Source organism: Triturus cristatus, chromosome 10 (genome assembly GCF_964204655.1).
Source record: "Triturus cristatus chromosome 10, aTriCri1.1, whole genome shotgun sequence".
Lineage (NCBI taxonomy): Eukaryota > Metazoa > Chordata > Amphibia > Caudata > Salamandridae > Triturus > Triturus cristatus.
The window spans coordinates 1239793485-1239809118 of record NC_140593.1 but is presented as its reverse complement, the minus strand read 5'-3'; the positions used below and the strand labels follow the sequence as shown (position 1 = coordinate 1239809118).

The 15634-nt window shown below is 56.1% G+C and overlaps 1 protein-coding gene across 2 annotated transcripts in view; it reads right to left on the bottom strand.

The window, feature by feature from the left end:
- Nucleotides 1-2249: 2249 nt before the first annotated feature.
- MAGIX (MAGI family member, X-linked) overlaps nucleotides 2250-15634 on the bottom strand; it is a 463247-nt gene continuing 449862 nt past the window's right edge. The window contains exon 14 of one of the 2 annotated variants that reach the window (XM_085629879.1): nucleotides 2250-9322. In XM_085629879.1, coding sequence (XP_085486005.1) covers nucleotides 8766-9322 — 557 coding nt within the window. In that variant the 3' untranslated portion in view covers nucleotides 2250-8765. The remainder of the gene's footprint in view (nucleotides 9323-15634) is intronic. The other variant, XM_085629880.1, reaches the window with a different exon arrangement.

Below are 15634 nucleotides of genomic sequence, written 5' to 3'. Positions count from 1 at the left end.
TCTCCTCTATCTCCTCTTGAAGCCGTAGCTGCTCTAGGGCCAGTTTCTTTTCCGCCAGCTGGAGTTCGCCGTCCAGCCGCAGTCGTGCGAGCTCTAGCTCGTGGTTCCGGACCTTCTCCCGCTCTCGTATTTCTTCTTCGGAGAGGCCGGTTTCTAGGCTCTTTCTTCCTCCGGTTGCCGGAGTCAGTGCGGTTGATGTGGTCTCAGTCAGGGGCAAGGGACCTTCTTCCTGGGAGGGGCCTGCCCCGGCCTCCAGCCATGTCCTCAGGGCTTTCTGCATGTCCTCTTTGGTACCTAGGCCGGTGGTTTTAATGCCTTTGTCTTTGCAGAACTGTTTTAACTCTTTGTGCGTATATTCTTCCAGCCGTTCGGGCTGGAACTCCATTGTCGCGTTGTTTTCCTGGCTGCTCATGATTACTGTACGTTTGGATGGGTAGCTAGTGGGTACTGGCTGGTACGTACTGCGTTCGGCTCGGATCCCGTCGCTGGCCACCAAATGTTGGAAGGCGGACCCCGAGGAGTCGGCGAGACCACCCAGGGGGGCCCTCACACTGTACGAAGTAGCCGAGCGCTGCCGAGAAGTCTCCTGAGAGATCCTTCTCCTATCACGTACTAGCACAGTAACACCACCACACCGGACTCAAGGAGGTTGTCTCAAGACAAGCAATTCTTTATCAGCAATAAAAAAGGTTACGAGGTCAATATTTACACGAAGGGATCGAGGGATCCACCAAAAGTCTCAGGGTCTCTTTGGAAGGGTAGGGGTAGCGGGACAGTCTTTGGTAGGAGTGCGGTACGAGGGTACCTGGGGCCCAGTTCTTATCCTCAAGCTGGAGGACCTCCGGGTCTCGGAGGGGTCGAGCCGCGACGGCGTCAGCAGGGCTCTGGCGTACAGTTCGTGGAGAGCCGCGATCCAATCAGCAGGGCTCTCAAGATGGTTTCTGCTCAGCTCGAGCCGCGACGTCGTCAGCAGGGCTCCGAGGGAGGGTTCAGCGAGGTTGGGCCGCGACAGCGTCAGCAGGGCTCCGATGTTCCAGGTGGCTTCAAAGTGTTCACAAGAAGGAGCCGCGACGCAGTCAGCAGGGCTCGTGATGGTTCCGACAAGAGTTCTTCTCCGTAGGGTCAGCCGCGATTCAATCAGCAGGGCTCTCGACTCCGGGATACAACTGCCGATCTGTGGCGGGGTTGCCCCAGATATAGGTCTGGAGCCCTTTGATGTCCGGACCCAGGCGCCCGGTGGGGACGGAGAGGCCGGGTGGAGGTGGCCAGACGCCCAGCAGGAGAGGCGCCAGGCCCAAGGGAGTTGCAGGGTGATCACACCTCGAGAGGGGAGGACAGTTGGGGGTCCCATCGATACTGTCCTCCGCCGGGGGCGATGAATGGTTCCTGCGGCACCCCCTGGCCAGTTCGTGGTGCCTCGATGTCGGGGCTTTGCTGGGGTCGAGGCCGGGTTGAGCGGGGTCGCGCTGGCTGGTGCACAGAGTCACGTGGGTGCCAACAAGATGGCGGAGCCACGAGGGGTATGCGACCTCATGCAGCTCAGGATGAAGGGCCTCGGTGCAGTTCAGAAGGGTGGCCCGTGAAGGCCGGGGCGGGGAACGGGCACAATCCACGGGGATAAGGACCATGCCACGAGGCCGGGTCCAACAGTCTCCTTTTTTACAAGCTCTGCCACTTTTGATACAGGCTCAGCCCCCTATACAGGCTCTGCCCCCCTATACAGGCTCTGCCCCCCTATACAGGCTCTGCCCCCTTTGATACAGGCCCTGCCCCTCCTATACAGGCTCTGTCTCCTTCTTTACAAGCACTGCCCCCCTATACAGGCTCTGTCTCCTTCTTTACAAGCTCTGCCACCTTTGATACAGGCTCTGCCCCTCCTATACAGGCTCTGCCCCCTTTGATACAGGCTCTGCCCCTCCTATACAGGCTCTGCCCCCTTTGATACAGGCTCTGCCCCTTCATACATGCCCTTCATATAGGCCACACTCAACCCCAGCCCCCTTTTATAGAGGAGCTGTCCTCTTTACAGAAGTACTGTGCCCATCTTACAGACTCTGTCCCCCCTTTATACACGCTGTCTCCCTTCACACAGGTTCTCTCCCCCTTAATACAGGCTCTCCCCTTTCTATAAGCTCTGCCCCTTCACACAGGCGCCGTTGTCTGTATACAGGTTTTGTCCAACTGTATACAGGCTCCGCTCCACTCCACCCGCACCAGTCTCCCAGAGACAAAAGGAACCAGACACAGGATGCGAATACAAGATTTTACTGATAAAGTTAGTTAAAAATATACATCAACTCTGCTAGAAATACTGACGTAGGTCTGTGAAAAGCACAGAAGACCCCTGACCTCGGCAGGGGCCGGAAGGGGGCTGGGGGGCCCGGGGTGCAGGTGGTACTGGGGAGTAAGAGAGGGTGACAGGATAGTGAAGGGGAGAGGAGCGGGTAAGGAGGGAAGGCAGAGAGGGCCTGGACGAGAAGGAAATCATGAACACGACAAACAGGCCGGCAGGGCTGGGGCAGAGTCACGTGGTGTGTATGCCTATATGTAGGGAGGGGGTTATGTGGGATCCACTGACACCCAGCAGCTGCTCTGTGTGAATCCAGTGGTGGTGGGGGCAGTGCTTGAAGTGGGCCGGTTCCTGCCGGGGCTCAGCGCCGGCAGTCCTAAAAAGCAGGTGCTGAGACGGGTCCTATTGGGCTCTCCATTTTTGCCCTCACCCTCAGGGTGGAACAAATCTTAGCTCTGCAGCAGCGCCCCCTTCACTGCCTTTGATGTAACTTCAAGAGACTCGGAGTAGATCTCTCGCAGTTACGTCATTTCAGGACTGAAGCATTTTCAATATTCTTTACAAGGAAGCCATGGCTCAGAAGGTGCTCCTGTGACATCATAACCCGGGCCACCACTGGCTGTCATTGGCTGAGGGGCACTGCCTGTGACGTCATGACACAGGGAGGAGGCGTCATCACTGGTGACGGCGCTAGAAGATCTCACCAGCACCCACCTCCCACCCAAGGCTCCGGGACGGGGCGTGGCCAGAGTGGGTCCAGGAAACGAGGGTGGTCCAGGCCAGACCCCATCAGGGCCACAACTGCGTCTCCCAGACATTTCCGACACAAGGGGACCCTGGCACTGCTCTGTGGACCCACGGGAACGGTGGTCCCCACAGCAGAGTTCACACCTGTCAGAAGGTTTAGACTTGCCCACGAGTGAAGGTGCGCGGGGCAGCCTCTGATAGGCTGGAAGGGCTGGGGCACATGTGCCAGGCAGGCGCTGGTGGAGCAGAGACCTTTGGGGGTAGTTGAATGTGGGACGTTTGAAATCAATGAGCAGCGGCCCCGCCCTCCACAGGGGCGTAACGTAGGCCCCCGCAGCCCTCGCGGTGCTGGGGGGTGCAGGGTTTCTTGCTTTGGAGGGGGCCCTCACCCTCTAAGTCATGCCATTGCATTGCAATGGTGTGGAATAAGAAACAGTCAAGCGCTCGGGAAAGCCACTCTGCTTTCCTGAGCAGGCCCCCACAGTGAAGGGAGGGGGCCCAACTGTTTAGGGGGCCCCATTGAGCCCATTCTGCAAGGGGGCCATCGTTTTGCATTACGCTACTGGCCCTCCAGTCCCATGGCCACCGCCCTCACTTAGGGTTGGGGGATCTGCCCGGTTTCTGACAGTGAATTCTCAGCCAGCTCTGCCCTCAGGAACCTCCCGCCTAAGACCGGCCAATCACAGCCTGTTAAGGGTCAGAGGGCAATAACCAGTGCTTAATTTGAGCCGGTGGTTTCTGGTGTTCAGCACTGGCACTTAAATGCCAGCACGGCTCTTGTGACAGTCTGCCACAGGGTGGCGCTGTCTGCCTAATTTAGAGATGAGAACAACAACAGTTGTTTATTAATCAAATATAGATTAACAACGACAGATGCCGCCACGCAAGCCGCCCGTACAGCTTTGGGGCCTGGAATAATCTGAATTGAAGGACGGTGATGGTCAGTGGTTGAGTTGTTATTATCAGTGGCGGGGATGGCAGGGCCGGGGTGGTTGAAGCTCAGTGTTCCCCTCACAAAAGCCCCGGCACTCACTCTTCTACAAACTAAGCCCGGGCGTGAACATCGTAAAGTTGAGAACAGGAGACAGATAAACGCCGCCACAGTCTGACACAAACCCCCTGTCCATCACACACAGGAAACAAATCCCCAGGGCAGTGCAATGTTTCTCAATAGACCTGACCACTGAGAGGTGAAACCGTGATAGAGAGAGAGTGACAGAGTGACAGACAGCGAGAGACAGCGAGAGAAGAGACGACAAGAGAGGAATGGAAGAGAAAACAGCATACTGTTAAGAGAATGCCGCTGCCCGCGTCCCACGCAGAGGGACATCAGCAGGGCAGCCTTCTAGTGGCCGCCCGTCGGAGCCCTCCCCCCCCCCTGCTCCGCCTCGCTAGCGAGGCCGCGCCTCGGGGAGGGGAGGCCCCCAATGGGTTTGCCTTAGGGAGGCGTGCCAATAGGGTGGGCGAGGCTAGACCCCCCTTTTTAGGCGCCTCACCCCCTCAGTTCTTCCTCTGCTTGGCAGTTAGCAGTTTTATCGATTGTTCATTTATTTGGACTGGCATGCTGTAGGAAGGTGGGATTGTCCCAGCGAATCACTTGCCAACAATGCTGTCACCAGCTACGGTTTGTAGCAGTAACCATTCAGAGACAGTGACATGAAGCAGCCAGGGACAGTGAGCTTATGTTTCCCGTGTGCTGGGTGAGAGCACATAGACAGAGGCTGTTGCCCCCATACTTTCTGATGCTCACAGCTTTTAAGGGCCCATCCCCTCATTAGATACCCGTGATGTCAGCTTGTGTTTATATACGTAGGGAAAGCGGTGAACTCACACGTTACCTTCACCCTGCTTATTGTGCTGTAGCTGTTGGGAACACAATTCTAAGCCAGGAAGGCCCCATATGTGGCCAATTGAAAATTCTTAACAGGATTGCAGGTCCATAAGCGCCTAGTTCACCAATGCCTTGTTACCGGTGCCATATTTTCCAGCCTGAGAAACAGATTTAGGTGTTGCTCTTCTCGCTCAGCCTTTCCTTGAAGCCAGGGAGTTGGGAAACGTTCACAAATTTGGGTCCTCGAGCTGAGAGATATATTCGTCGGCAGCTCAGTCAGTCATATTGGCTTTATCGGGAGTCATGATAAAAGGCGCCCATATAGCAGTTACGTTCAATGTTTTGCCCTGGCGAGAAATCATGCACCCCTCGCAGCAGCAGCAGCAATTCGGGAACCATGATGCTATCAATACATCACCTTTGTAGACGAAGTGGAAATTAAAACTTTCTCCGTGCTAGGATATGATGGGAATCGATGGAATGAAGAATTTCAGCTATGGTTCAATTCTGGCTCCATATGTAGGTGCCAGATCTTCCCATAATTACGTTAGGAAGATCTGCAGTGGCATCGCTAAGAAAGTTAGGAACACCATTCACGTCTAAGCTGAACGGCAGTGGGGCCAAAAGACATCCTTTGTTAGTCTGCCCTGGGCTCCTGAGTAATGTTGCAAATTAATGCCGTCATTTACGGGTTACAGAACAGGACCCATAATTTAGCCCATTATAAGCTGGCTCGCAGGGGCAGGGCACCTATAACAGCGAAGGGAGGAATGGGGGCTCTGGCAGCGACGGAAGCCTCCCCAGAGCTGTGGCGGAGTTACAGGGCGATCTGGAGGCAGAAGGGTAGAGTAAGGGTACCTCTGCGACAGGCGGTACAGTAAGGGTACCCCTGTCAGGCACAGTAAGGGTGCCCGAGCCAAGGTCCGGGAGCCGAAGGAGGTTCTGGGAAGACCGCGACGGCGCCCCATTAGTCCTTCGGGCGGTTGGGGGGCCTGACCAACCGGGGGTGTGCCACAACACGCTCCGCCCCCGTCAAAAGGGACGGGAGTAGTAAACAGATCACGTGATCCAGTGGATGATCTGAAAATATGTGCCGCACTGCCGGGCATCGACCCACCGTGCGTGCTGGCTCGCCAGGCGGGCGGAGCAGCGAGGGGCTGCTTGCCCTGGATCGCCCGTAAGATAACCCACTTATCATCATACTTATGTTGTATGAAATAAATCTGCAGCAGTTCTTCACCCACAATAAAAGTGTCAGTGTAATCCTTGGGTGACGTTGGTGCATGCGTGTTGAGTGGAGCGGATGACGGTGTGGTCACTATGCCGCTGCCCGCGTCCCACGCAGAGGGACATCAGCAGGGCAGCCTTCTAGTGGCCGCCCGTCGGAGCCTGCCCCCCCCCCCCCCTGCTCCGCCTCGGGGAGGGGAGGCCCCCAATGGGTTTGCCTTAGGGAGGCGTGCCAATAGGGTGGGCGAGCCTAGACCCCCCTTTTTAGGCGCCTCACCCCCTCAGTTCTTCCTCTGCTTCCTGCGCCGCTCCTCCTGGCCACGCGAATTCCCACCCTTTCCGCTTACCCTGCGCGGCGGAGGCAGCGCGCTATTGGAATGTTTTAATGTTTTTTCTTGCGTTGCAGGCGGAGTTACAGGGCGATCTGGAGGCCGAAGGGTACAGTAAGGGTACCTCTGCGACAGGCGGTACAGTAAGGGTACCCCTGTCAGGCACAGTAAGGGTGCCCGAGCCAAGGTCCGGGAGCCGAAGGAGGTTCTGGGAAGACCGCGACGGCGCCCCGTTAGTCCTTCGGGCGGTTGGGGGGCCTGACCAACCGGGGGTGTGCCACAACACGCTCCGCCCCCGTCAAAAGGGGCGGAAGTAGTAAACAGATCACGTGATCCAGTGGATGATCTGAAAATATGTGCCGCACTGCCGGGCATCGACCCACCGTGCGTGCTGGCTCGCCAGGCGGGCGGAGCAGCGAGGGGCTGCTTGCCCTGTATCGCCCGTAGGATAACCCACTTATCGTCATACTTATGTTGTATGAAATAAACCTGCAGCAGTTCTTCACCCACAATGAAAGTGTCAGTGTAATCCTTGGGTGACGTCGGTGCATGCGTGTTGAGTGGAGCGGATGACGGTGTGGTCACTAAGAGTGACAGGAGATAAAGAGAGAGGGGACAGAGTGAGATGGGAGACGACTGAAGAGTGAGGGGTGTGTGGGTGGACAGCGAGAGACAGGCGGAGAGAGAGAGAGAGCAGGAGAAGAATGTGAGACAGAAAGACAGAATGTGGTGAAAGAAAAAAGAGAAGTGTGTGTGGGAGTCAGCGAGAGACAGATGGAGAGAGTAAGAGAACAAGAGAGGGGTGTGTGGGGGGACAGCGAGAGACAGGCAGAGAGAGAGAGAGAGCAGCAGAAGAATGTGAGAGAGAAAGACAGAGTGTGGTGAAAGAAGAAAGAGAAGTGTTTGTGGGAGACAGCGAGAGACAGAGTGAGAGAACAAGAGATGGGTGTGTGTGGGGACAGCGAGAGACAGGCGGAGAGAGAGAGCAGGAGAAGAATGTGAGACAGAAAGACAGAGTGTGGTGAAAGAAGAAAGAAAAGTGTGTGTGGGAGACAGCGAGAGACAGATGGAGAGAGTGAGAGAACAAGAGAGGGGTGTGTGGGGGGGACAGTGAGAGACAGGCGGAGAGAGAGAGCAGGAGAAGAATGTGAGACAGAAAGACAGAGTGTGGTGAAAGAAGAAAGAGAAGTGTGTGTGGGAGACAGCGAGAGACAGATGGAGAGAGTGAGAGAACAAGAGAGGGGTGTGTGGGGGGGACAGTGAGAGACAGGCGGAGAGACTACAGGATATAAAAATAGAGAGCTCGGGAGGGCCCGACGGACATAAAGAAACAGAGAGGCATGGGGTGAAAGAGATGCGGGCCAGGGAGGGGGAGTGAGATGTGCTGGGGAGGAGGAGGGACCGGAGAGCGGCCCCACGGAGGGACAGGAGTGTGGCCCCACTGAGCCCCCCACCGTGTCTCAGTGGTGGAGGAATGGCCCCACTGAGGGACAGGAGTGTGGCCCCACAGAGCCCCCCGCCATGTCTCAGTGGTGGAGGAATGGCCCCACTGAGGGACAGGAGTGTGGCCCCACAGAGCCCCCCGCCGTGTCTCAGTGGTGGAGGAGTGGCCCCACTGAGGGACAGGAGTGTGGCCCCACGGAGCCCCTCCCCTCCCGTGTCTCAGAGGTGAAGGGACAGGAGTGTGGCCCCACGGAGGGCCCCCGTGTCTCAGAGGTGGAGGGACAGGAGTGTGGCCTCACGGAGCCCCCCCCGTGTCTCAGAGGTGTAGGGACAGGAGTGTGGCCCCACGGAGGGCCTGTGTCCCCGAGGTGGAGGGACAGGAGTGTGGGCCCACAGAGGGCCCCCATGTCTCACAGGTGGAGGGACAGGAGTGTGGCCCCACGGAGGACCCCCGTGTCACAGAGGGGCAGGAGTATGACCCCACGGAGGGCCCCGTGCCTCAGGGATGGAAGGACAGGAGTGTGGCCCCACAGAGTCACCCCCCCCGTGTCTCAGAGGTGAAGGGACAGGAGTGTGGCCCCACGGAGGGCCCCCGTGTCTCAGAGGTGGAGGGACCGGAGTGTGGCCCCACGGAGCCCCCCCCCCGTGTCTCAGAGGTGAAGGGACAGGAGTGTGGTCCCACGGAGGGCCTGTGTACCCGAGGTGGAGGGGCAGGAGTGTGGCCCCACAGAGCTCCCCGCCGTGTCTCAGAGGTGAAGGGACAGGAGTGTGGCTCCACGGAGGCCCCCCGTGTCACAGAGGGGCAGGAGTATGACCCCACGGAGGGCCCCGTGCCTCAGAGATGGAAGGACAGGAGTGTGGCCCCTCGGATGGCCCCGTGACGGGAGGGGGCCCTCTCTCACCACACGGCCTCCCACTTCTCCCTCTCGCCACCTTCCGTGCCCAAGAAGCCCCCTGCGAAGCCCCCCTCTGCCCGCCGCTCCTGGGGGAGGCTGCCGCCCTTGCGGAGGGTGCGAGAGAGGCGCTCAGGGCTGGGCACAAGCCAGGGGCCCGCCTCCACCGAGGGCCTCAGCCGGGGCCCTAGAAGGCTGTTGGCGCCCCTGAGGGGCCCTGTCCCCGACACCCTGTTCCTCTGGGGCGAGAGGGACTTGCACTCCCTGGGGGGCTGCTGTGGCAGGGCCTGGTTCTCTCCCCTGACCTCTGACCTGCGGCCCCAGGGCCGCCCCTCACGAGCTGAGGTCTCTCTTCTGCCACCTTGGTGGCTGCTTTGGTCCTCTTTGGGGGTCTTTGGGGTCCCACGGTGGTCTCTGCTGGCGTGGGGTGCGCTCTTCCGCGTGTTGGCATCAGGGGGCCCCTGGCCACGCGAACCTTCCGGGGGCTCCGGGTCCCTCCGACTAGGTTTGGCACCAGCCTCTGGCAGCGCCTCGGAGCTGGGACTTCGGGGCGCCTGGGTATCTGAGGGGAGAGAAATCAAACATGAGCATTCAGCTTAGAGTCAGGGGCTCACTGAACCCCGAGATCACTCAACTTAGGTACTCACTGAACCCCGAGACCACTCAACTTAGGTACTCACTGAACCACAGGACAATTTAACTCATGCAGACAGGTATTCACGGAACCAATCAGCATAAGGAGTCAGGTACTCACTGAACCACTCAATTTAGGGAGTCAGGTACTCACTGAACCACTCAGTTTAGGGAGACAGGTACTCACTGAACCAATCAGCTTAGGGAGTCAGGTACTCACTGAACCTGGTACTCACTGAACCAATCAGATTAGGAAGTTGGGTACTCACTGAACCAATCAGCTTAGGGAGTCAGGTACTCACTGAACCCCAGGACCACTCAGCTTACTGAACCGCAGGACCACTCAGGTCATGCACTCAACTCATGGAGGCCTGGAAGCCTTAGGCATGAAAAGTACAGCCTTGGAGGTAATTAAATCCTTTCTGGAGAACGGGAAAATACAGTGACGCTGGACAACTTTAGCCGCAGCACATTCTCCCTGCCTGGTGGAGTGCCGCAGGGATCGTCACTCGGGAGTGCCGCAAGAATCGTTACTCAGGAGTGCCGCAGGCAGCGTCACTCAGGAGTGCCGCAGGGATCGTCACTCAGGAGTGCTGCAGGCAGCGTCACTCGGGAGTGCTGCAGGGATCATCACTCAGGAGTGCCGCAGGCAGCGTCACTCAGGAGTGCCGCAGGGATTGTCACTCAGGAGTGCCGCAGGGATCGTCACTCAGGAGTGCTGCAGGCAGCGTCACTCGGGAGTGCCACAGGGATCGTCACTCAGGAGTGCCGCAGGCAGCGTCACTCAGGAGTGCCGCAGGGATCGTCACTCAGGAGTGCCACAGGGATCGTCACTCAGGAGTGCCGCAGGGATCGTCATGCAGGAGTGCCGCATGCAGCGTCACTCGGGAGTGCCGCAGGGATCGTCACTCAGGAGTGCCGCAGGCAGCGTCACTCAGGAGTGCCGCAGGGATCGTCACTCAGGAGTGCCACAAGGATCATCACTCAGGAGTGACGCAGGGATCGTCACTCAGGAGTGCCGCAGGAATCGTCACTCAGGAGTGCTGCAGGGATTGTCACTCGGGAGTGCCGCAGGGGTCATCACTTGGGAGTGCCGCAAGGATCGTCACTCAGGAGTGCCGCAGGCAGCGTCACTCAGGAGTGCCGCAGGGATCGTCACTCGGGAGTGCCGCAGTCAGCGTCACTCAGGAGTGCCGCAGGGATCGTCACTCAGGAGTGCCGCAGGGATCGTCACTCAGGAGTGCTGCAGGCAGCGTCACTCGGGAGTGCCACAGGGATCGTCACTCAGGAGTGCCGTGGGCAGCGTCACTCAGGAGTGCCGCAGGGATCGTCACTCAGGAGTGCCGCAGGGATCGTCATGCAGGAGTGCCGCAGGCAGCGTCACTCAGGAGTGCCGCAGTGTTCATCACTCAGGAGTGCCGCAGGCAGCGTCACTCAGGAGTGCCGCAGGGATCGTCACTCAGGAGTGCCACAAGGATCATCACTCAGGAGTGACGCAGGGATCGTCACTCAGGAGTGCCGCAGGGATCGTCACTCAGGAGTGCTGCAGGGATCGTCACTCGGGAGTGCCGCAGGGGTCATCACTTGGGAGTGCCGCAAGGATCGTCACTCAGGAGTGCCGCAGGCAGCGTCACTCAGGAGTGCCGCAGGGATCGTCACTCGGGAGTGCCGCAGGCAGCGTCACTCAGGAGTGCCGCAGGGATCATCACTCAGCCCCACCCTTTTTAACTTATATGCAAGAGAACTCGTTCCTTTTGATTCAATCCTACGGCTTCTTTCTCACCTCATACGTGGATGATACGCAGATTGCTTTATCGGCCTCTAATGATGCCAACTACACCAGTCTGCCACTTCACAACTGTATGAGAGAAATTGGCCCCCGGATGAGCAAGCGTTACCTCAAACTGAGGTCTGATAAAACAGAAGTGATCCTTCTGGGAAATAATCCCCAATTCTGGTCTGCCGCTAGCGGGCCATCAGAGGTGGGCACGCTTCCCCTGCCCGCTACAAAAGCCAAAAGTCTGGGGGTGATGCTCGGTGACAAGCTAAGTTTTAGCAAGCAACGCAGTCCAATCATCTTCTTATAATACCCTCAGAAGCATAAGACAAATTGTACATCCTCTCCAGATTGGATTACTGGAATGGTCTATACATTATTCTTCGGGTGCAATATATTGAGAAACTCCAGGCACTGTAGGACTCAACCGCTAGGTGACTTCTTGCCCTCCCAGGCCGTGGAAAATTTGCACCGTCTGACGGCCAGGGGCCGGATCACATTCAAAACACTCCACCCTGCCTCACATGGAAGGCCGTGCACGCTTCAGGACATGGTTTTCTGAGAGAAGCTACTTCTTGTTTGTCCCCAACAGGAACCTCAGACGAAAGGAATCCTACAAAGTTACCGCTTTCAAATTCAATCAAACGAAATGGGGTGGAAGACGCTTCATTGCGGGAGCAACATGCAGTGGAATCTCCTGCCCATACCCAGTAGGTCCGACCCTTCTCCACAGGCCTTCAGAAAGCTTCTAAAAACCTGGCTTTTCACTCATTAGTCCTCTCTCTGCTTCACCTGTGCTCTTTTTAAAACCAGAGCCAAGACACCCCAGGGTATACGTAGCGCTTTACAAATCTTTTAACATAACAAAACACTCAACTGACGTACTCACTGAGTCTTAGGGCTACTAAACTCAGGTACTCAATGAACCATGAGGCCACTCAACTTATGGGGGTCAGGTACTCACTGAACCACTCAGCTAAGGCAGTCAGGTACTCACTGAACCACTCGATTTAGGGAGTCAGGTACTCACTGAACCACAGGACAATTCGAATCATGCAGCCACGTACTCCCTGGACCATTCAACTTAGGGAGTCAGGTGCTCACTGAACCCTAAGACCACTGAATTCATGGACTCAACCCATGGAGTCAGGCACTCACTGAACCACAGGACCACTCATCTGATGTACTCACTGGGTCATAGTGCCACTAAACTCATAGATACTCACTGAACCTCAGGACCACTCCACTTAGTTACTCACTGAACCATGACATCACTCAACTCATGGGGCCAGGTACTCACTGAACCACAGGACCACTCAACGTGTAGAGTCAGGTACTCACAGGACCACTCAACTCATTGGATCAGGTAGTCAGTTATTCAGAAACTGAGGGGCATATTCACAAGGATTTATCTCCGAATAATCCCCACTTTAACGCATCAAAAGTGGTGATAGAATTAACACCCCATTCACAAGCTGGTGCAAACTGCAGACAACACCGGTATTCCCACGATAACTGCCCCCAAATTTATCTTCACGGCGGACACCACTAACTAACACTAATGAGATGCAGAGTAGGCGTTCCCGTGCAAAAACACACGAGAAAACCACAAAACCACATTTACAACGAATAGCCAGACCTGGAAGCGAAGCAAAAACAGGGGACAGACCGCGGTAGCACCAGGGGTTTAACACCTGCCTTTTGCTGGTGTTAAGCCGGACGACTACCCGCAGAATGGAAGGGAACACAGCCAGGAGCCTTTTAAGATGCAGGTGTTCCAGATGGAAGGTGGCTGCCTAAGTTAGAACCACTAAAAGGACAGTATTTTTGGATAAAACAAATGGTCAGACTTCGAGGAGGCAGATTGCCGCGGTCACCATGCTGCCAGCCTCGCAGTGACACCTGGCTTCCAGCAGGGGCAGTGTTGGGCCGGGAGCTAAAAGTAGTGACGATGGGACTTCTCAGCCGATTATCGGCCATTCACAACGTATCGCCGGCTAACGCAGGATTTTAAATCGCCATCACGATGATTGGTACGTGAGTTTTGACACCCCTTCCCTGTTACTATCGCCATGTACCGCAGGCTTGAAAATACCCCGCAAACATGGCGATATTAATCAGGGTTTGGCAGCGTTAACCTTCCTTGCGATGACTGACGGTGGCGATAGTTGTCGCCCGTCTTTGTGAATATGGCCCTGAGTATCTGAAGGAGATACAGTGAACACAACTCCTACAAAGACACCTCAAGCACTCATTCAACACCTGAAGCACCCCCTCAGCTCAAAGAGACGTTCACATGAGGTGCTCAGTGGCCCCCGAGACCCAATCAGCACCTCAGGAACCTCATCAAGTAATGGACTCTTACCTCAAGCACTCATCAAAGTCAAGGCCTCACTCATTATTAGCAACCACTCAGCTCCAGGAAAAATCACTTTCAGAACTCACTCACCTTAAGCCCTAAAGCATTGATTCAAGAACTCTCCCCTAAACCAGAACCGATAATAGCCACCGCCCCATCTAAATCACCCCCTTCATGACCCTCAGAGATGAACACACCATGGAGTCTGAGGACATGATCATCTGATGAGGGTGCAAGAGTCTGTCTGTGCACCACTAAAGGAAGCAGGGCAGAGGAACTCCACAAGAAACAAACACCATAGACTCACCGACCCCTGCACCACTAAAGGAAGCAGGACAGAGGAACTCCACAAGTAACACACCATAGACTCACCAACGCCTGCACCACTAAAGGAAGCAGGGCAGACCATCTCCACAAGAAACAAACACCATAGACTCACCGACCCCTGCACCACTAAGGGAAGCAGGGCAGACCATCTCCACAAGAAACAAACACCATAGACTCACGACCCCTGCACCACTAAGGGAAGCAGGGCAGACCATCTCCACAAGAAACAAACACCATAGACTCACCGACCCCTGCACCACTAAGGGAAGCAGGGCAGAGAAACTCCACAAGTAACACACACCATAGACTCACCAACGCCTGCACCACTAAAGGAAGCAGGGCAGACCATCTCCACAAGAAACAAACACCATAGACTCACCGACCCCTGCACCACTAAGGGAAGCAGGGCAGAGAAACTCCACAAGTAAGACACCATAGGCTCACCAACGCCTGCACCACTAAAGGGAGCAGGGCAGACCATCTCCACAAGAAACAAACACCATAGACTCACCGACCCCTGCACCACTAAGGGTAGCAGGGCAGAGAAACTCCACAAGTAACACACACCATAGACTTACCAACCCCTACACCACTAAAGGGAGCAGGGCAGAGGATGTCCACAAGTAACACGCACCGTAGACTCACCAACCCCTGCACCACTAAAGGAAGCAGGGCAGACCATCTCCACAAGAAACAAACACCATAGACTCACCGACCCCTGCACCACTAAGGGTAGCAGGGCAGAGAAACTCCACAAGTAACATGCACCATGGACTCGCCCCCCCCCCCCTGCACCACTAAAGGAAGCAGGGCAGACCATCTCCACAAGAAACAAACACCATAGACTCACCGACCCCTGCATCTCTAAAGGAAGCAGGGCAGACCATCTCCACAAGAAACAAACACCATAGACTCACCGACCCCTGCACCACTAAGGGAAGCAGGGCAGAGAAACTCCACAAGTAACACACACCATAGACTCACCAACGCCTGCACCACTAAAGGAAGCAGGGCAGACCATCTCCACAAGAAACAAACACCATAGACTCACCGACCCCTGCACCACTAAGGGAAGCAGGGCAGAGAAACTCCACAAGTAACACACCATAGACTCACCAACGCCTGCACCACTAAAGGAAGCAGGGCAGACCATCTCCACAAGAAACAAACACCATAGACTCACCGACCCCTGCACCACTAAGGGTAGCAGGGCAGAGAAACTCCACAAGTAACACACACCATAGACTTATCAACCCCTACACCACTAAAGGGAGCAGGGCAGAGGATGTCCACAAGTAACACGCACCGTAGACTCACCAACCCCTGCACCACTAAAGGAAGCAGGGCAGACCATCTCCACAAGAAACAAACACCATAGACTCACCGACCCCTGCACCACTAAGGGTAGCAGGGCAGAGAAACTCCACAAGTAACACACACCATAGACTTACCAACGCCTGCATCACTAAAGGAAGCAGGGCAGACCATCTCCACAAGAAACAAACACCATAGACTCACCGACCCCTGCACCACTAAGGGTAGCAGGGCAGAGAAACTCCACAAGTAACACACACCATAGACTTACCAACCCCTACACCACTAAAGGGAGCAGGGCAGAGGATGTCCACAAGTAACACGCACCATAGACTCACCAACCCCTGCACCACTAAGGGTAGCAGGGCAGAGAAACTCCACAAGTAACACACACCATAGACTTACCAACCCCTACACCACTAAAGGAAGCAGGGCAGAGGAACTCAATAAGTAACACCCACCAT